Here is a 21,953-nt window from a genome sequence, read left to right on the forward strand (position 1 = left end):
CTGCATCATCTTGAAGTTTATTGAAATTTTAATGGAAAACAGATTTTACGTTGGCCTTTCCAGGTTGTGAAAAATTATGATTTATTGTAGTCATATAATGTAAGTTAATTAAGCCAGCACTGCTATGTGATTAAAGTTTTGATAAACAATCACAGTCTACTAATCCTAAAGCAGAGCACTCATTTAGCAGGAAAGGAAACAATTTTGGGAAAAGAGATGTTAGAGTGGGGTCTTGTTCTTCCTTAATTAACTTGTTCAATAGATTTTAAAATTGAAACCTTTATGGATGATAAATAATATGCTGTCAGCATTTTTAATGAGCATAACAGACTAGTTCAGGTTCATGTAAAAATAATTTTTTAGGAGATCCTTCCAGAGCATGAGTTAATGACAAACTGAAATAATCAAATGAGCTTCTCATTAGTGATACCCAGTTGATAACACAGATTGAAAATTAAATTTTATGTTGTACTTGTTGAATGATTTGGTGTGACCACTATTTATTCATTGGCCAGGGAAGAGGGTGTTCAGGAGATGCTGATGACTGAAGGTACCATAGCCTGTAAACAGAGATGTCCTTCTCATAAACATGGCAATGAGATGGTCATTTTAGGTTCTCAGCTTTCCTTTTTGGAAAGTGTCTTACAGAGCTTGTGACACTTAATATTCTGAACACAAAGCATACCTTTCCTTCACCTCGAACAAAAATAGTCAGTTCTCATCCTTGTTAGTTTAAAAGCAAAATTACATTATTGAAAATTCTTTTTCCTCTGTCACTTACAGATGTGGTATAGACCACATGGGGAGGAAACAGAAAGGAGACTGAATTGATTAAAAACATGAAGACATTGATTATAAAAGAAGTCCAGTAGTACTACATTCTTGTTTCCGGACATTTTTATTATATTTGAAATCAGCATTCTCCTTTCGAAAAGATACGAAAGGGCTGAGATTTATTTTAATTTTCAGGATGCTGACACTGAAACACAGGAAGCTAAACATGATTTGACTTTTCTATAGTTTGTGCTTTGTGCGTTTTTAAGAATACCAAGTGTTAACTTTGTTTACAATTTTAAGTGTATTAATTTTTGATTCACAGCAAACGTATGTTTCAGAAGCGCTGGGTTAAGTTGGATGGAGACAGCATTTCTTATTACAATAATGAAAAGGTAAGTGATGTCTTCTGGTCGTGTTTGGGACAAAATGCATATGTGTAATCCACGTTACCATGAGGAAATTCAGAAATAATTGCAAATTAATATTAATCTTAAATTTGTGCTAGAATGAGACTTTATTAAGTATTTTAAGGTATCCTTGAGATCTTCATGTATTGTTCATCCTCTTGTTTTCTTGAAGGGTTTATATTCCTGACCTTTTCAGGTAGATTTCGTGAGAACTTACGTTATTGAAAGAGTGACACTGCTGCATTCTGCAAAACAGAAAAGGATCATGAAAAACACATTTAAGAGATACAAAGTTATTTTGATGGTGATTGCAAAATATCTTGTCATGGGAACCCAGCACGCTGGAGATTTTGAGAGAAATTAAATTTGTCACGGGAGATCTTTTAGAAACACCAAACTCCATACACTTGCTTACTCCTTAATTAAAAATGTCTCTTTCCTGTTTGTCTTCTGGCAGTGATCACTCATTGCTGGACTAGGTTATGTTTGAATGGGTCTCTTTAAAATCAGCATTGTACTGTGATGTCAGTGGCTGTTCTTTTTTTCTGTGCCTAAGGATTGAGTCTTACTGCAACACTTGCAGACTCATGAATTGCTTTGGTTAAAGTAGTTCACTTCTGATATGTGATATAAAAATAGATTTGTAAAAAGTTCCTGATCAGTATGCTGAGCGGTGGTAATCAATAAGAGTCCTATAGATGCTTTATAATATACACACTCTTAGACCTATTTTAGCAGATTATGAAGGAGGTAGAACTGAAGTAGGAAAAGACTGCTTATTTCCTGAGGGGCCAGAGAAATTAAGAACAAGCTCAGAAGATTATTTACATTGATCTTTATATCTGCCAATTAGGAACATGAAACAATCCATTTTTACTTGCTTACGTTGCTTCGCTCACAGTAGAAGACATGATGTTGTAGATGAAGGGAACAATAGAATAACATTTGGATTGTAGGCTTCAGAGAAGCAGAAAATCAGTGTTAGTCATTAAGAAAGACTTGAAAAATCCAGCATTTGGATTTGCTTAACACTGGAACATAATGAGGGAAAGAAATGCTAATACAAAATTTTAAATCTTGTGTCTGCACTGGGGATTTCTTTTTTTTGAAGGTCACTGAAAAAGTTACTTGGAGGTCAATTACTCTGGAATAGTACTTGTTATACATTCGTCTGTCATTGGAGATTCCAGAAATCTTCCATTGTACTCAGGGGAATATTTAGTGTGCCATAGAATGCATAGAAAGCTACCAACTCTGCATCCTCTATTTAAAAGGTCTCTGTTATATGTTAGACTATCAGGAGCTTGTGAAAAGCTTGGTCTGAAGCCTCTTTGTCTGACTTTTCCTGGTATCTGAGTACAAAACCTCACTCCTGGGATTGAAAGAGGCGCAGGTTGGTCTGTATGTGTATGCAGTTTGACCTAATCTGGGTGTCTGATCTGTTAATTCGATGAGTCACATGTACTACGAGCTTTGTATGTCTGAGAACTGCGAGGCCTAAAGCAAATTCTGGCAACTTCGGACTAGCTTGCAGATAGGACGAAAACATTGTTGGCTACCAATAGTTCTCAGGGCACAGTGAAATGTTGTTGGGTGAACAGCTCTGTTGCTGAGGAACATGAGATTTTGGTGCCTTGGTCTCTGCTGGATCGCTACTCCCACACCTAGAGTATTCATATTGCCTGCTAGATGCATACCAGTGTGTTCCTGATGTTGCTTGTGTGTTGTTACCTTGACATCGTAAACAACTGTTTGCAGACCCATTAAGACCTACATGCAGCTCCGGAGCCGTATCTGGTAAAAGACAGGGATAGTTATACAGTTCATTGCAAGGCAGTGGATCCCTCCTCCTAGCTACATGGCTGGTTATATATATATATATATATATAAATGTGGAGGTTGTTGTTTTAACTTTAGGTCTTAATGTCAAGATCTATCTATTCTAATGTGTATTTGTCCAAGGACATTCCTACACAGACAAGCATGTTATAAAGGAATTGCTATACTGTTGGTTTCACATATCAATTAAAGGTAGTTCTCAAAAGGAAACCAATCCATACTCGGATATTTTTCTGATGACTGCAAGCAGAGAAGGGCAGGCTCAGTGGAATGAATCTGTTTATTTTACCCAGAAACACTACCAACATTAAATAGCTTTATTTGTCATTCAAATTAGGAACTTGAGAGAAGTGAGGTTCTCAAGAAGGGGAAGTGTGCTACATGGCTAATGAAGAGTGAAACAAGTGGAGGATGGGGAGGAAAGACACAGAGGGTAGTATTCCTGAAAATGTGTACTTAGCCCATCTAAACGCCTCTCTGAATGATTTAAACCTTAATTTTCTAAATATTTCTCTAACCTTAATCTGGTTGTGCATCAACTTCTAATTGATAGATATCTCTTCTTTACTTTATATCTGCATATATGAAAAAAACACTGTTTTCTACAAACAGCATCAGAAATGGTTCTTTTCTGAATCTGTGATGCTGCTCATTTCTTCTACATTCATGGTCCTGAGCAAGTTGATGTGGTCAGAGCAACATCCCGTGTGGTTTTGTCTTAACAGAATGTGGTTAACTGAAGTGAGAGCAAACTGAAGAGGGGAAGGTAGAATTTGAGAATTATTTTCAGCTAACCAATATGCACAGTTTTTGTTTCAAATTTATTCCTACTTTTGGCAGGAGAACTCTGATGTTATAACATGCACTTTATAGTAAGGCAAAGCCTGCTGATTATGTTGGAAGTGGTTATTTAAAAACTTCTTAGGGTCCCTGACAAATTTATTAGTGATTTACGAAAAAGTCTTGCCTTTTCAGGTAGAGAACTTCAATATTTTCTTGTGTTATGTTGCATGTGAGTATAACAAAGAACAGAATTCACCACAAGACAGGTGAATCATTGTCATTCTTGAAATAGGTCATATTTAGTCTGTTGTGGAAGGAAAGCCAAAGCAGTGCAAAACAGTGTTTTCCAGGGTCTTTTTAGTCCAGCTCCAAAACACAACTGTCCAGGAGGACTCCAGTGAACTGTATTTGAAAGTAAAACTTGTCATCAAAGAAGCTGATATATTAAAAAAAAGAAAAAGAAGAAAAACCAAAAAAAACCACAAAACCAAAAAACAAAACATTTTATTTTCCCACTAGAAAATTGTTCTGTCAGAGAATTTTTTAGCAGCCCTAAAACTAGGGTACATCTCTCAGTAACAGAAGAAATATCTTTGAGGTTCTTGACTGTGTTTATTTGTTTTTGTTTTCTGTGTTCTTAAATAATTTGCCTGTTCTCTCTTTCAAATACTCTAGACTAGAAAAATTGTATCTTGATCAATAAGAGCTTTTTTAAAGGTAGGCATTACTTCTTTCATGTGAAAGAGAAGCTGTTGCAGAAAAAAAGATTGGTAAATTATTGTGGTTTAAACTATATTTTAAAATATGTATGTCTTGGAGAGCAAAGCTTTAAAAGGATGACTGTTTAAATAGCAAACCCAGAACTACGATCAGCTTAAAAGGGAGGTGATTTTTTTTTTTTTTTTTTTGAGCAAATAAAATAAAATAGCTGTGACTTCCGCCAGGCTGTATTATTCTCTTACAGTACCAAATACAGCCAGTAGATGCCTGCAAACACCATAATATAATTATATATGAACACCTTTAGAAATAACGTGTGTAATAAGTTTGCTTTGCCATTGTGAAGGATCAGTAGTTAACATAATATCCCACCTTATTAACAACTACCTTAAAGTCTCTGTCCTAACAATGAAAATAGATGTGCAATGCTAAGATCATTCTGAGTGACAGAGTAGTTCTTGTGTGTAATGATAGTAACATGTTCACTTCAGCTGAATTTTGATACTTCTATTTGCTTATTTGCTAAACTGCATTCACTGATGTATATTAGGACCTAGAAGGGAAACAGTGTGAGAGTGTGAATTTGGTGAAAATTCGTGGCATATTGAACTCAGTAAACAAAAAAAATGATCCTGTGTATTCTTCATGCTTAGCATTCACAGTGGTTCCTTAAGTCCTTGTATAAAGTCTATTATAATAATTTATAGTTTGGGAGGAAAGTCATTGCAGTACAAATTCTTTATGGGGAACTGACTCTTGGACTATTACTGTATCATAAATCTGAATGTCTTAGTCGGAAAACCAGTAGATCAAAGCATAGTGGGGACAGGAGCAGCAGCATTAACTCTGCGATGCAGGGATTGTGCAGAAGTATTTCCGAGGTGTTACATGTGTGGGCTTTCCTTTTTCTCCCCTCATATGGAATACTTGGGTTAATTAGGCTAAAAGACAAGCCATTTGGAGAAGGTACTTGTAGCAATTTCTTTTTCCTATCTTGCTTTTGTGTTCTGTTCAGTTGTCCTGTTTCCTAGTTGGCAAATTAGCTAGTTTTGGGAGAATTTGCTCTGATACCAAGTGGTGTGTCTGGGGGATCGTTCTCCTCCTGCTTCATATAGCAGAAAAGTACATGCCTGATCCAAGCTAGAGGATTCTTGTTAGTAATGACAGGACAATGGATTTTTCCAGAGTGTGATGACCCCCTCAGAGCTCAAAATTAGAAATAAAATGAGTAAATTCACTTTTCTTATTGACTAGCCACTGAAGGAATGGGGAAGGAAGAAAAAAATTCTTTAGAATTTTCTTCCTGGAGAAGTCACAATTTTTCCCTTGTGTGATTCTATTCCACAAGTGTAATAATTATATATTTGTTAATGATGGTTCTGTGGGACCTTCAGTGTAATATACTTTGCTATAAAATTATAAATTTAAGAGAGTGTAATATTTTGCAATATTGGTGTAATGAGACAACTTATGAAGTGATATGTCAAATATATGCATTCTATCTCGCCATGTGATTTTACTCTATTTCAGAAGGCAGTAGGTGTGCATAGACTCGGACATTGTTGATGTGTAGGTAGTGAAATGGTTTACTTATTGATGCAGTTTTATTAATAGTGTGGTGAACTTTTAGGAGCACAGCCTACATAGGTGAACTTCCTAAACATCACGGCAAGTAATATTACCTGAGAGACATTTAATGTTCCTTGAAAGTTATTAACTATTTCTATTGCATTTTTATTGTAGGAAGTGTTCTCAAAGGGAATAATACTGCTCTCTGCTATAGCAACAGTAAGAGTTCACGGGGAGAATAAATTTGAAGTTGTCACATCCCATAGGACTTTTGTCTTCCGTGTGGATAAAGAGGGTAAGTAGAACATGTGTAATTCTAATTGACGAAAAGCCATGTAATCACAGTTTATCTTTGTGAAATATAGCTTGTTATATTACTATAATAATTTCTGGAATCCATCTGTTTTGGGGTCATAAAGTGGAACTGGAGATAACTGTAAGCTTTATAAGAACAACTGAAATTGTTGGGGAATGGTTTTTAAAAATATCAAAATGATAATACTATTTTCCAGCTCTTCTACCTCCTCCCCCATCCTTCCCAAAGATGAATTTTTATGGACATTCCTCACATCTCACTAGCAGTTCTTACAGCCTCTGTGCTCTTACCCATCTGCTCCAAGTCACCATTTGATATAAAATTAACAAAGAGCAACAATGAAGTTGATGGCTTGAATGTGATGCTGTGATCAAAGGAAATCTATGTTTTTCTGTGTGTCTTTATTTACTGCCTTGTACAGTATTTTCAGCCATGTGTTGATAGAGAATACAAATGTAAATTGTGGTTGGGAAGATCGTGTACTTCCTAATTTAATGTTTTGTCAACCTACAGCTGTAATATGAGGAATCAATATCAGTGCATGTTTGACTTCTTTATGGAAACAATCAAATAAAATGGAATACCTTAAAAAAAAAAAGGAAGATATGGAATATGTATTTACAGTAGTACATGCCAGACCCATTATAGCTAAGGGTCTCTTCAGCATTTCCGTTATCAAACCCCGTTTTTATGGGTTATAGCTTGGTTGTAAACATTTGCTGCAGGCTGTAACAGGAGTGCAGCATCAGTGAACAAATCCTTTTTATCAGGTTTGGCTCAGATAATTTCAGGCGTTTTTATGCTCTCAGCTGAGTTAAAAAGTATGTCTATTTTTATTATTTTTGTCTTTCTCTTCCAAATTTATTTTTTTACTCTTTTAATAAATTGGAACATAACCATCTTAGTGCAGTACGTTTTGTAGGACCGTAATTTGCCTTTGAATACTATAAAAACGTTAACAAATTATACTGACTTACAAAATATATTCAGAGCAACCACTTGTTACACATCAAATTGCACTTTCATTTTAACCGTCTTTGGACCTAGTGACCTGTCTGTAAAGCTGTTCACTTAAGGTTATCAATGTGTGTTGTACAAGTAATTTGGTCCTTACTGCATCCGGAGCTGGATGATGTATTCAGAGTAAATTATGTAAATAACACTGCTTGCTTTCTATTATATGCGGAAACTGTTACTTGATTCTGTTCCTTCTGTGGAGTTGTAGTTGGGAATTGCTCTGGGACTATTTGGACTTGACTTCTTTTCAAAGAAACTGAAGTGGAGACTTTTTATATGTATATCATCCTGTGGATCTTATTTATTACATTTATTTCTACTGAAGTATCAAAATAAGCCATGCTGTCGTTTTCTTCATTGACCTGTGTTCCTTGGCACCAATGTCGGTCTGCAATCAGTGGATTATAGTGCTTGTTTTGTTTGCTTTCAGTGCTCGAATTTATGGTTTTTTGGTATATCAAAAATACACTATTTTTAGATTGATTTAAATATCTAGAGGGAAAACTTCTGTACACTACTTCAGAAAGTTAGGGGCATTTGGGGGCAAAAAATTAAGTAGTTAGGTGACAACAATGAATTAGAGCATAATCTGCTCAGATGCAGCGAGTTTTTGTTAAATTGGAGTGAAATGCCATTTAAAAAAAACCTTTTAGAGTAATTTCATGCATGCCCTGAGATATTCCAGTGGTCTTTTCAAAGTACTTTGAAAGAGCATTTATTGAAACAGAACTTCTAAGAGGAGCACTTGGATCACCAGCCTGTTAGGCTGCTGTCTTCCTCTTCTTCAAACCATTTTGTGATGCTTAAATTCATGTATTTGTTCCTTCTTGTTGCACACATGACATTTATAAAATAAGCATGATACTGTGTTATCAGTGCTCTTTGCAGTGTTTGGCACTGATTATGTCAACTTTGCATAGACTGTGGATAGAACTTTCTTTGCCCCCTTCACCCCTCAATATATTTTAGGACCTGAATCTTTCAGAGCAGAGAGTTAAAAATGTTCGTGATCTTCCATTTTCAAGGGGCAAGATTATTTCATTCAGAGTATTCAACATTAAAGTATATTGATCTTAGTCTGGCGAAATATCTGAACATATGTTAAATTAATAATGCATGCAAAGATATTAAAATGTATTCTCTTGATTACTCAGTACCTTTGACAATATCAAGCTTAACCACTACACCTTAATGGAATAGATCATAAATTGCCAAATGTTTTTGCTTAAAAGCATGGCCAAACATAGAATAGCATTGGCGATGTCTTCCCTCTTTAGTGACAGATGATATTTAGGCTCCCTGGTTTTTGCTTGTGTAACTTCTGTAGTTCTTTCCAACTGATCTGACTTCTAGAAGGTGAACACATCACCTGTCTGCCACCTCAGTCTTTAAGCTGTCTGGAGTCAAGCATCTTAGAACTACTAGGCATGATTTTAAGAATTTTTATCCTCACTTTGTATAACTTTTAATTTGTGTGTTGATTTTTGGGAGCTACTTGAATGGCTGTCTTTGCTAACATCTCCTGATGTTAGACTGATACAGACTACCATATTATTTTTATTTATGCCTCCTCTATGTATGTTCTCTCTGATGTGGTACAGCTATGCCATCAACCAGCATAGCATAATAGGAAGAACAAGAAAACCATGGTGTAGAGGAGAATGGAGCTACTGCTTAACCATATGTCTTTGTCTAATATTTTTTTCTTGTTTAGAAGAAAGGAATGACTGGGTTAATACGATGCTCAATGCCTTGAAATCACGGTCTGATAATAACTCTCAGTCTCGAACTTCTGTTGCCCCTGAGAAAAGCGGGTATCTTGATCTGAAAGGATACAAAGCCAAAATCTTTATTCTACTTCAGGGGAACACTGTGTGGATCTGCAAAAATGAGCAGGTAAATTTTTCGTATGCTTTTTTGTGAATGAATGCTTATAAAGATGATTTAACCTAGTGAGTTGGAAATTTATGGTTCTTTGTGAATAGGTGCATTTCAATATAAATGCAGATCTCTTTTTATGTAGTACTTTATTGCTGCAATTCTCAGAAGGCTTCAAGAAGCGGGCGAAGTATCATTATATCCATTGTGCAATGGAAAAAACGAACATATAGTGAGGTGAAGTGAAAAGCCCTGAGTGTCACAACAGGTTAGTGGCAGGGCTGGGATTAATTCACTCTTAAAATGTGTGCCATAAGCACTCTACTAAATCAGAAGGCTTATTTTATGCACTGGTTTCACTGTCCTGTAATACAGTGCTCTGGAAAGTGTGCTATACAGAAGTAGATTGTGGTATTTAAGTGATGCTTCAGCTAAATGTTCAAAACTGATATTCTTTGTGTTTTAAAGAACCTAGATTGGCCAGTTTCTGTTGTGCACTGTAATACTTTAAACAAATCCAGTATTAGAAAAACATGAACTAGGCTTATTGTATTGGCTCCCAAAATCTAGGGCTTTTTGTTTTGGGCATAAATATATTGTGATACAACGTATCCGGCTGTGGAACTCTTTAGTATGCTGTACATAGAGGATAAATTAGGATAACTAGGTTCAATGAATGACTGTGTGAACTAGTGGAAGAATAATCTATTGCAGAATATAAAATGGAAGGTATTATTTCTGTGTAAGGAAATTGATGATCCACAAGTAGCTGGAACCTGTGAGGGCATTTGGGGGAGTTGTTGTTACATGCTTGCCTTGCTCTTATTTTCTCTCAGATTTGTGTGCAGGCAAACTCCTGTTTCAAATGTAAATGTTCTCTCAGTAAGACTTGTCATTTTGGAGTTGATCTTCCTCTCCTGTTATCATCTTAAGCGTGAAATTATATAGATGGGCTTGAGGGACCTCATAATGTTCAATACTAGATCACTATTCGTTCCTAGGGAATGGCAGGAAATTTGAGACTGAGAGAAACTTTTTTTTTTTTTCTCCCTACTTACTGTGCTCCAAGGAAGTTTTACTTGTCAGGTAAATTCTTTGAGGTCGGTCAACAACCAACTAATCAAAAACCTGATGCATTTATGGATCTATACTGTTCGGTAGCTCTAACAAAACTCCACTAATGATTTAGATGTAATATTTTCCCAAAAGTGTATTGGTATTGAATTGAAGCCTGCAGCACATGTTTTGCTGAATGAGCACCATGGAGAGCAATTGGTGTTCATAGTTCAGCAGTACTCTTTAGCTATACTGACTAATCTGCAGTCTTGATTATTGTAATGAATAGGTGACCTGCCAGTTAGTTTGTTTATTTAAGTAAAGCTAGAGGTCTTTAAGGAGGAACAAAACCAAAATGCAAATGCCACCCCCCACCCTGAAACCCTGTGCTTCACAGGGGTTCTCTTACATCACTCCAGTAGAAAGAATGAAGTTGACCAACTTACTTTACCGTGTCTGCCTGCGGGGTGACCCATGCTGTGCTGCAATGCTCAATGGTGCTGTTCCATCATGGGGTTTCCAGGTATTTAATTGGTGAGAATCCCTAGAATGCATTCTCACCCATGAGAGTCCCCTCTTGTTGGATGTTGATCATAATGAGCCACTTTTACCTTCAGAATCAATACTTATCAATCTTATGCCCCTGAATACTTTTGGGTGCTCCTTTATGGATGTTCTGAGCTTCTTGATTAAGGGACAAATGTAGTACTTAAATTAGGTATACAGATTTGTGGAGGAATTTCTCTTCCAGAGTGATAGGTCACTTGAAACCAGCTGTGTCCCTCTTGAGAGTTTCAGTACCAGGCATCCAATTTTTGCTTTCTTCCTTCTTTCTTACTCTACCTGTGTATAACCTTTGGGAGCATCTTTCTTGCTTCAAGTAGTCCTTTGATCTTTCTCTGTTGATACGGGGTGCTCCCAGCTCTGCCCACTATGACTCTGCATGTTGATGCATAACTGTTCCAGAGTCATTCAGTGTTGAACGGTTCTTGATTGCTCTATGTTTTCAGGATGCAGATTATGACTATCTAAGATAATCGAAGACTGCTCCCCCTCCCTCATCAATTTCCTTTCTTACAGATTTTTTAAAATTATTGTTTTGTGTCTGCATGTGTGTTTTGGTTCTATTGCTTGTGCAGCTGTATTGTAAGTTGTATCAGCTCTTCCCTTTCAACATCATTGATTTCAGATTTGCTTTAGCTGATCATGAAAGCACACCCTTATATAGCCTTTCTACTAGATGTTTATTCCCTTCTACTACATGGATGCTCTGCAGAGATCACTGACTGCAGTGCAGCAAAAAGCAAACCAAAATCAAGCCCTGAAACAGAATGAAGGTTAGATATGCTTCCAGCCTGTCATCTTCTGTGTGTATGCATATTACAAACAATGGTGCAAAACCAGCTTCTTCCCAAAGCTTATTCACTTAAAACCAAAAATATCGAATGGTGCTAAGAGGTTTCTTTTTAGATCCTCCATTTGAACAATGTCTCTTTCTTTATGCAGTTTCTGGCTATTTGAGAATCAGAAGAAATAGCTTCTGTCATTAAGCTTTCATAGTCTGCAATTCTTCTCTTTGTACCTCTTGTATTTTATTTTCAAGTTGAAAACCGAATTATTTTACTGCAGCGCTGGAGAAAAACCCAGTAATACAGCATGAATCCATTAGAGGGCTCTGTGGTTCTAGAAATCTTTCCCACCTCGCGTTTGCTCTTGAGCCAGTAATTACCAGGCAAATATGTCCAGGGATGTCCTCAAATCCTGTTCGTATTGGAATTCACATCCATACTAGAATGACTCCCAGAGAGACTTAGATGGGTTTTTTATAACTGCAGTGCTAAAAGACACCTATTTAGACTTCTTACAATGTTGAAATGAGATCAGATCAAGCTGTTTCATTGATTTCTATTAAGCTTGATAGAGGAGAGTCCACTGTTTCTTTAAAAAATTTTTCTTCATTGTTAAAAGTGGAGAGGATCCTAAGCCAGATGCCAAATCCTAACATAACCACCATGAACTTTGTGAAGTTCAGATTGATATCGGAACATCATGTCTCAGGCCTATTTCTAGTTAAGAAGTGATTGGTTTAGCTTGAGCTTCTGGCAATGATGTAGTGCTAGTATGAAACCATCAATTTCTTTGACTCTCCATGTAGTGTGAATTTCTTAAACTTTCTCTCTGGAGCAAAAGTGAAAAATAGATCATACAGAATCAATTTGTTCAGCCTGCAACTTGCTGAAATTCCCATTTCTGTTTCAAAATCATTCGTGCTTAAATAAAAACATGTCATCTGATCCTCCATGACAGCTCAAACATTGCTTTGAAATGTCAGTCTGCTGTGGTGGTGCCAGTGATAATCTTCCCTCTGTGACCATCAGAAGGGCTCTGACAGATGCTTGCCTGGTTTCCTAGAATATACCCCCTTCATTAAGGTGTATTTAAGATTCACTGGTATCTAAAGTCAGGGAGGGCCTAGGTGTCATAGTGTTTGCACTGGAATTTGGCTTTGATAACAAGAATTCAAGACCCTCTTTGTTACTGCTTTGTGTGGTTCTGAAATAGATATATTTATCTAGGATATTTGAGGAAACTTTGCCAAATATAAAGACTGGGAAATTGTATGTATGGCTGTGTGCCATAATTATCCGTGACTTTTTTCTTCCATGCATGGCTCCAAGTTAAAACTTGAATAGTGATGTGTATTCTCTCTGTAGTGTACAAGCAATAGTATCCATTTCTTATTGAAAACCTCTTGTTTCATTTTGGCTCAATGCTCTTATTGATTTCAGAGGGTTTTTTGTTTTGTCAGAGATTGAAATGATTGCCCTGTGGCAGATGGAAATGTTTATTCATGTTGAGTGAACCAGTAAGAGAGTGCCTAGTAATTTTCGTTTCCTCTCTAATGCTAATGGTGCATTTGAAGCAAAACTGGACAACATCAAAAGATGTATTACAGGAAATTACATTAAACAGGTAAAAGATGGCAAAGGGTATGGTAATGTAGAGAACCAATAAGAGGGTAGATGGAAAGATAAGTCAAAGATGATGTTTAAGATTGGCATTCTGAAAGAGAGGAAGCGATGTGAATGTCAGTGGCAGGAAGTGGAAGGGATGTGTGCGTGTATCTCTGTGTGCGTAAGAACAGAGATGTGTTATTTCCTCTGTTAAACAGGCTTAAAGGGAAGTGCTTTGAGCAATTTGATGTAGTGAAAGATGTCTCTGTCTGTGCAGGGTGGGGGTTGGTCTAGATGATCTTTAAAAGTCCTTTCCAACCCCAACTATTCTATGATTCTGTGAAATGCAGTGCCACAGACGATGTGGTTGGGATTCAGGGGGCAGACTTAGAAGTCTGTGACTTTTTGGTTTATAGCAATGGGAATTTATAATGATCCTCTGCAAGGAGATTATTCATTAGGAAATGTTCTGGTTTTCCCTGGAGAAAATGTAATGCTGATTAATAGTCATGGACATGATTGATGAGAGAGAGAAACCCTTAAAAAAATTAAGTAAAGGATCTGTTAAGAACATCAGAAAGTTTATAACAATGGAAGATGAACAGAGAAGAGTAAGTAGTTAAATGAAGTCCTGAACATGAGTAGTCATGATTGCCATGCTAAAGCAGCATGAGAAAGCGTTTTAAATGTGTTTAGATTCTTCATTGTATCATCATGATAGTATTTGTGAATACAAAATAAGTCTAAGTTGATGGCAACAGCAATTTGAAAGGAGAGTCAAGGAGAGGAGTTGAATATAAGTTAAAATAAAATGAATGGAAGTAGAAAGCAATATAGTTGCTAAAACATTTTGAAATCTATTGAGCAAATCCTGAGCAAAGCAACTGACAGTTTTGGAAAGTTACCTAGGGAAAAAAGGATTAAAGATTACAAAAGAAAGATGGAGGAGGAATGGAGGAATGGCAAGACTTTTCAGATAGGGGATAGGTGGTGAGAGGAGAGAGAAGTGCCTGACATATGCACTGGGGTGAGGCAGTGGAAGGTGGAATTAATGAGAAAACAAGAAACAGTGTTGGCTGTCATTGTCCCCCATTCTCATCCCCGCCCCCTCCTTGCACCTTCCCCCTTCCCCTGTCCCCATCCCACCCCAAGAACATGTGTCCTTCTGGAGATTTTGTGGTGATAATCTGTTATTTGTAATACTAACTGCAAAGCTCTCTACAGAGAGAGATATCTACTTGATTGCTAGTGCGGACTACAATCAAGCATGTTTACAAACATATGAATGAACCTGCCCAGAATGCTTTAAATAGGTGGAGGTGACAGAAAAACAAATAAACATTTATCCTCCTTTGTCCTTGTTTGATTCATTCAGGCCTTGCTCTTTACTTCAGAATGATATAAATCTGTAGCAAGATGTTAAAAAACAAAACCGAAACAACTCAAAAATATATCAAATAGATTGGAGGAGGAAAGATTGCTATGAAGAAGTGTTTTAAGATCATATATACTGATACATTGGTGGCTTGAAGTGGAAACAAATGATCCAGCCTCTTTTAAATACAGTTGTTTGCATCTGGCTGTAGCTGGGTGATAGACTAAGGTCGTATTCCTTAGTAATATTCCAGCTTCCTTGGCAAGAAATTAATTCCAATCTTGCTCACTCAAAAACATGGCAAAGGCCAATTGCTGTGCATGACATCAGAAACAACGAAACAGGAAATAACTTCAGTTCTGTAAGAAAGCTTAAAAAGTTTTTTATTTTTTCTTGTTGGGCAATACAAAACAAATTATTACAGGAAATTATTTTGGGGGCTGGAAAGGTTTGTTGTTCTCACCATTACTTCTTCAGTTTTAAACTAATTGCACCCCTACTCTTTGCAACTAATTGCAAACCTACTAAAAGGTTTAAAAAATTGATTTAAGATGATATGCTATTGAAGGTGGTTGAATCGGACAGGAAAAATGTGTCAATGACCACTTTTATAGGAGAGATCTACATTTTACATTCAAAAATAATTTTGTGGGATGTTGTTCTAGGTTGTTGAAGATATTAAAGAACACAGAGAAGGGCATAAACAGGAATTCTATCAAAGAAAAATAAAAAAAATAATCTTAAGCTCTTCCATGTGCAGTTAAACTTTGGCTCTATGAGGATTTTTTTTTTCTTGTTAATTTGTTTTTATGCCATTAAGATCTCCTTGAGATGTAAGTACACCTGAAGCAATCATGAAACATGGTAGAAAGCCTAATGCTTCCACAATGATCAAAAGCATTGTGATTAATTTGATTGGGGTTGGAGGGCAGGGAAGGAGGAAGGAAAATGACAAAGTTATCAGCTTCTCAGTAATGCTCAGGCAAGCTTTCTGCATGACTAATACATATACAGCCACTCACCTTGGTCATGTGAAAATTAACAGAGCAGAAAAGTAGGATTTGTTTGAATATTGTGAAGAAATAAAAGATTTTGAAGAGTGACACAGCACATGTGTAAACAATTGAAGGTTTTAGATCTACTTGTTGTAAAGTTATAACCATATTAATGCACTATTGGGGAAATACATTTTCTGCTAAGAGTACTGGAATTACCTGAGAGCATTATCTGTCACTATACATTGTGTAATCACCGTGTGCGTATATGCGTGGAAACATACACTTAAATAATGGAGTGTTTTCTTTTGTGTGTGCAACAAGAAGGCTTGAGATGACGATGAAACTGAAAAGTATTTTTCAAGAATATTAGATCTCTGTTCTTTCGATAGCTCAATATATTGTGGAATTAAATGCAGCTAGAATGTTGTTTTGCACCTAGGTGATTCCTGTTTAATTGTAAACATGTCGGTCAGTTCTCATAGGAGACATGCTGAAAAACTACTTGGTAGCTTTGGTTTGCTTTTTCTTCTTTTAAATTGAGGCAACGTAAAACACATTTTTCCTATCCATCTGTGACTTCTATGCATTTGCCATGTTTGGACAGAAGTAACTTTGAACATACCAGTGGCAACACTGATTACCTTTTTTTCTTAGCTTGCATCCTTTACTTCAGGTATTAAACTAATTAGTATAGCAGAAATATTAATATTTATGTAAAGTTACAAAGCTGTTGCAACAGTGAAGAGCAGAGAATTTCTGAGGCAGTGTAGACAACATATCCTCACTGAGGTGTTCATTCTGCGAACTTAAAGATAGGTAAAAACATGTTATGACAGTGTATGTGAATTCCATTTCCAAATTAGTTAAAAATACCATGATATGCCATTGCAAATTTTAATTATTATATCTTCTGTTATCAACTTGCCATTTTTGAAATCTGTTACAACTTAGTGAACTAAATGTGATTTATAAATTTAGTGTTTAATTGGTGTGGCAGAGCTCAGACAAGTAATGTCACAAAAGTTTGGGGGTTTTTTGGTACATTGCCTATATGATAAAGAGCTACTTTGTATGAGTATCCTTCTGTGAAAGCTAAACTTTAACAGGGAGGTGAGAGTATTATTTTTTTTGTGGACTATTCTTTTGTCCAGTCTGAAGTGGCAAAAGAATATTCTTGAAGACTTTAGGATTTGCCTAATCTATGATGAGTATGATCAGATGAGCACTGGCAGTCACATAATGATTAAAATGTTGCAATACTAAATAAAATGAATTAGCATGCACGAGGACACCAAAGAGTATGCCTGCAATTCATTAATGTGCCTCGTAACTGACACTGTGATGTCTAGAACCGCAAGCACTTAGAAGCAGATGATTGATCATAATGCATTTAGCTTGCAGTAGCTGAACAAGCAGGAAAAGCAGTGTTCATAAAGAAAACTGTTTTGGTATTCATGGATTTCTGTTGTTACTTCATGATTTTTAAGATTGGGTAGTCTCACTTCAATCTTTGTCGAAGTTCATCAGAGTAATGCCCACTGAAATTTGTTAAAGATGCCCAGAATCTCCTGCCTTTTTTTCCCTTCATACACTTTCACTCCCCACCCTTATTTTGTTACAAACAATTAATCAAACAGTGGACACTTGCTCCAGAGCTGCTGTCTTCTGCACAGTGTGCACTGGAAATGTGAAGAATATCTTTACTGATAGTGAAGAGAGAGCAGGTTGCAGTTGCTGTTGGGCTACTAGTATAATTAGGCAATTTGAGTTTTCATCAGTTATGCAAAGTGGATGGTTTAAAATAAGCATTATAAAGATAATCCTTAAAATACCAAGAACTTTAATATCATGGTAGCTTAAGTGACATTTTAAACTTTTGGACCTTAAATAGATTGTTTTTCATTAGTGCTCATTTCTTTATGCTGTTTGGAGCAGTATGGCATTGTTCAGATAATAACAAATAATTATTTTCTTTACGCCACTATCTTATATGTACAAACTTTATTCTAAATAAAAGCACCATCCTTACAGCAAAAGCAAGGGAATTTATGATTTACAGCATAGTACAAATGTGGGAAATACCCCAGTGTGCTTTCTCAGCAATAATTTCTCTCCCTTGTTAATAAATTGCTAGGCCAACAAATTTGAACTTAATGAACTCAAACCAAATTATTCCTCATGAAACACTTCAGTGCCGTAGTTATTAAATGAAATTTTCCCTCTTAAATATTTTGCATGCAAAATAACACCTTGGTAGAGATAGCATGTTCTAAAACTCATTAATTAAAAATCAGTATCTTACAGATATTTCCAGAATACTTAACTCAAACGTTATTTCAATCTCAGCACGTGGGTTGGACCCCCCCCAGAATGATTGACTGATATCTACCACTTTAAAGAGACATTTGAAAAATGTTACATGCATTGTTGTAGCAAAAATCAAGCTTTGTTACCTTCACCTAAGGTGGAAGGTTGCCAGAACAATTGGTGGTGGGCAGCTGGAGAACCATGTGAATAGGCCTGGACAGTGGTTGAGAAGGAAAATATATTCAGCTTAATAACAGAGAAGATGGAAAGCAATGATTCAGGCAATAAAATGTGGAAATAATATTTTTTGTGTTTTAAGTGTTACCTAGTGACATTAGTATGTTTTGACCATTTCAAATAACTTCTGTTTGATAGTTTGTTTGGGGTTTTTTTTGTCTTTTGAGGACTTTTATGTTGTAGTTGTGCAGTATTTCCAATAAAAGTTGCTTTGAAAAAAGTATTGAATATTACAGCTCCTGTCCATTTCTTTGGTTAAGGTGAGTTAAGCTATTGAAAAAACCCCCCCAAAAACCCAAAAAACAAACCCAAAACAAAAAACCAAAAATACTGCTGTCCATTGGATATGACTCCATTTTGATTATGGCAAAATTATTGTCTCTGCCTAGTACTGTCCAATGTTTTCAGATTTTACAGGTTTCTATACTCCATCTAGGCAGAAAGGAGTCTACATCCACTGTTATGCATTTGTCCACGTTTATACATGTTTACGGTCTAAGTCCAGTATGCAGAGCAATGCTAGAGATACACGAGTGATGTCTGAAAAAGGTCTTGAAGAAGCGTGGTTGCATTAGTATAATTAATATGGCTTTGTATACTGCTTCCTGTCCCACACACAGCCTCTCTGGCACTTGTCTGAGAGGCTCTGAATGATGTTGTGTGATGATGAGAGGTGTGATGTTTTTCTAGCTGAGGGCTGTAATTCCTTGCCATGGGGTCATAAAGAAGTTCAAAGGCAGATAAAATGACAGCAGTCAGCAGCAGCAGCTCAGTTCCTGCAACGCAGGAGTAATTGCAGCCATTATTACAATTGACTCTCGCTTCTCTCCCCTGAAGGAACTGAGCAGCTGCCAATTTACTAAGCTGCAAGAAAACTGATGAGCCAGGAGATGGGGGTCATAACGAAAGTTGAGGAACTGATCAAGGCAAAATTCATTAGTCCTGAGTAGCCATAAGAGAAGAGGAGACAGTGCTCACTGGTTATCACTGATGCCCAGGAGGGAGGTGAATTCTGACTTCCAGGTTGGTTTGTTTCGCTTGCACTTTTTTCACAAAGAGAAGTGAGACATATTCTAGCATCTTTTGTCCTGTTTTGTTTAAAACAAACCAACCACGCAGCAGGGGCGCCCACCATTTTTATATAACTTACCTAGAAGGGGCTTATTTCACCTTGAATAAATATATGAACTGTTTCTTTGGGTGTTTTTTGTGTCCTCTGTAATCATTTGTGTGCATTAGGTATTTACTTCCCTTCTACAGCTGAGAAAGGGTTATGTATAACTTGCTTCATCTTTTCTATTTAATAAGAGTGTGCCGTTGGTAAAACTTAGAAGCCTGATTTTAGGGTGATCTTAAGTACTTGAACTTGCTTACAGTAAATGTGTACTATTAGCAGTTTAGATGTGAAACTTGTGTGTCTTTATTGGTGTTCTCAGCAATAAATACTAATGCAGAAATAAAAGGGTTACATTTATACAAAGATCTGTTTCATGGGCTCTGTTCTTCATCTGTCTCTCATTGATGAGGTATGGAATATCAGAACATAAGTCTTAATATATGCAGGTGGAGCTGTACTGGAATTTCACAGGGAGAAGAAAAAATGAAGGTTAATAGAGTGCACTGTAGGTACAAAACCAGAAGATGTTATCTCATCACAGGTCTACGTGGTTCTCTGGTGCTGGCCATTCACGTCTTCTAGTTGTGCAGGTCTTTCATCTGAAGATCTAAATTTCATTCTCCTACACTCCATGCAGATGTATTTTTAAATTAACCTTAAGAAGCCTCTGCAGATTTTTTTCTAGCTGCTTGTCCTTCTAAATGGAAAAGTTAAAGATGGATTTTTAGTATTTACAGGGCAGTTTAAGGAAAGCTGTTGCTTGTAGGATCTAAACACAGATACCTGGGGTGAATCTCCAGCTCTGTGGATGTCAGATGGAGCTTTGCCATTCATGTCAGAGTGGCCAGTTTTTCATTTTAGTCCAGTATTTTGTTTCATTCCTGAATTCTTGTTCATCTCAGTTTCTTAAATGACATGGTCATGCTGGGAAAATACACCTTCTTCTAGCTTCACTGAGTTTGCAGATTGCAGCTGCCCATTCTTGCTAATATAGAAAGATTTTTTGGAAGATTTTCTGTTCTCAAAAAATCATTGTAGCGTGTTACAAGCTTCCCCACCCACAATTGGTACAAAATGCTGCTGCTGGGTTTCTGAATATCCTGAAATTGAGCAATTTTATGATTCTAATTCTAGTTCTCTTTTCCTGCTTGTGAGATTCTTTTTTATGGTGCTATCTTGATGAAGACTTTGCGATTTTGATGCAACTTCTTTGTGATGAGATGTACCTGCCTGCCTTCAGTTATGAGCCAGAACAGCTTTTTCATAGTTGTGCTTCACCAGGAGATGAAGTGGGTTCCGTTTGCTGGTGTCTAGATCAGGCTGTTGCTGTTAGATCAGCCTGTAAATCAGTGCTTCACTTTTTTTTTCACTTTCCGTGAACAAATTGCCACTGTAGATGCTGTTCTTTACTACTCTCTCATTTGCAAGGCATCTTGACTTACCTGAACGTAATAATATTTTTTGTGTTCTAATAGAACATTGAGGAAACAAATTTGTAAACTTGGAAAATGTGAAAGTTAAGCTTCTATTTGCTACATTACTCAGAGTTTATTAATCATTTAAGAATAAAGGTTTAAGTAGTGATCAAGGCCCATTGCCCCACCCTGAGAATGTGCTCTGAAACAGAATTAACGTTGCTGTTGGCAAGTTTTGCTTTTTCAGTTTCATTTAATTCTGATGAGCAAGATTTCTTTATTCGTTGTGTAAGAAGATGGATGGGATTTTCACTGAAAAGTGAAAAGAATGCAGGAGACAGGTGGAATCATTACGCTACAAGGGAGCCACATGGCTGTACCTTATTCTAGTCCTACCTGTATTGTTTGTGTGACAATGTGAAGCTCAGTGAAACAAACAAAAGATAAAGATGGAAATAGTAAATGGCTTATCTTTGATAATGTAATTTTTAGTGTTCTTTCTACCAACTAGCTCCCTGGTTAGTAACACAGAGTATGAAGGTTATTTGAAAGGAGTATGTTGTGGTTTTTTTGAGGATTGGGGTTTTTCTGTTTTGTTTTTTTTAAACTTTTATTTTGTCATAGTATTTTCTTTAATGGTTGCACTGTATTTGTGCAGTTTGTATTTTTCTGTTGAATGTTAGCCTTTGCTTCTCATTAGAAGAAAATAACTTCATTTCAAGCTTGAATTTAATTGATTTTTAAATAAGGTGCTTCTAAGTCATAATTCTGGAGTTTTGGAAGAGTGATATTCATAAAAATGTAGACCAGTATATTAATTAAGACAAAGGCATTTTGGTTCATTAAGGCTGTATTAATTCTAGACCAAATCCTGAAACATGAGTATAGTGCAAATGTTTTATAGCTGGACCCTTGTTTTACTTTTGACTATCGTAAAAATGTTTGAATACTTTCTCTGTTATTGTAAGGTGTTATTCTTTATCTGAGTTATGAATTAATTTGGTTAAATTGTGTAGCTGTAATGGTTGCCCTTCTTAGCTTTAATCATTGTAAATTCAAGATTTAAAGAAAAAATCACTAAAACCAAATGGCAGTGACTTTTATATGAACTCATAATAAAACTCATTTATGATGGATTTACTAGGAGTTTAGCAAACTCTGTAAGCATTTAATACTCTAGCTATTTCA

General features: G+C 36.3%; 1 protein-coding gene across 1 annotated transcript in view; it reads left to right on the forward strand.

Moving 5' to 3' along the window:
• LOC104471842 (arf-GAP with Rho-GAP domain, ANK repeat and PH domain-containing protein 2-like) overlaps nt 1–21,953 on the forward strand; it is a gene marked incomplete at its 3' end in the record, with an annotated part of 62,662 nt that overhangs the window by 17,498 nt on the left and 23,211 nt on the right. The window contains exons 6-8 of the mRNA XM_010087331.1: nt 1,100–1,169; nt 6,270–6,390; nt 9,143–9,324. Coding sequence (XP_010085633.1) covers nt 1,100–1,169; nt 6,270–6,390; nt 9,143–9,324 — 373 coding nt within the window. The remainder of the gene's footprint in view (nt 1–1,099; nt 1,170–6,269; nt 6,391–9,142; nt 9,325–21,953) is intronic.

The sequence above is a fragment of the Pterocles gutturalis genome, unplaced genomic scaffold, assembly GCF_000699245.1.
Source record: "Pterocles gutturalis isolate BGI_N339 unplaced genomic scaffold, ASM69924v1 scaffold6271, whole genome shotgun sequence".
Lineage (NCBI taxonomy): Eukaryota > Metazoa > Chordata > Aves > Pterocliformes > Pteroclidae > Pterocles > Pterocles gutturalis.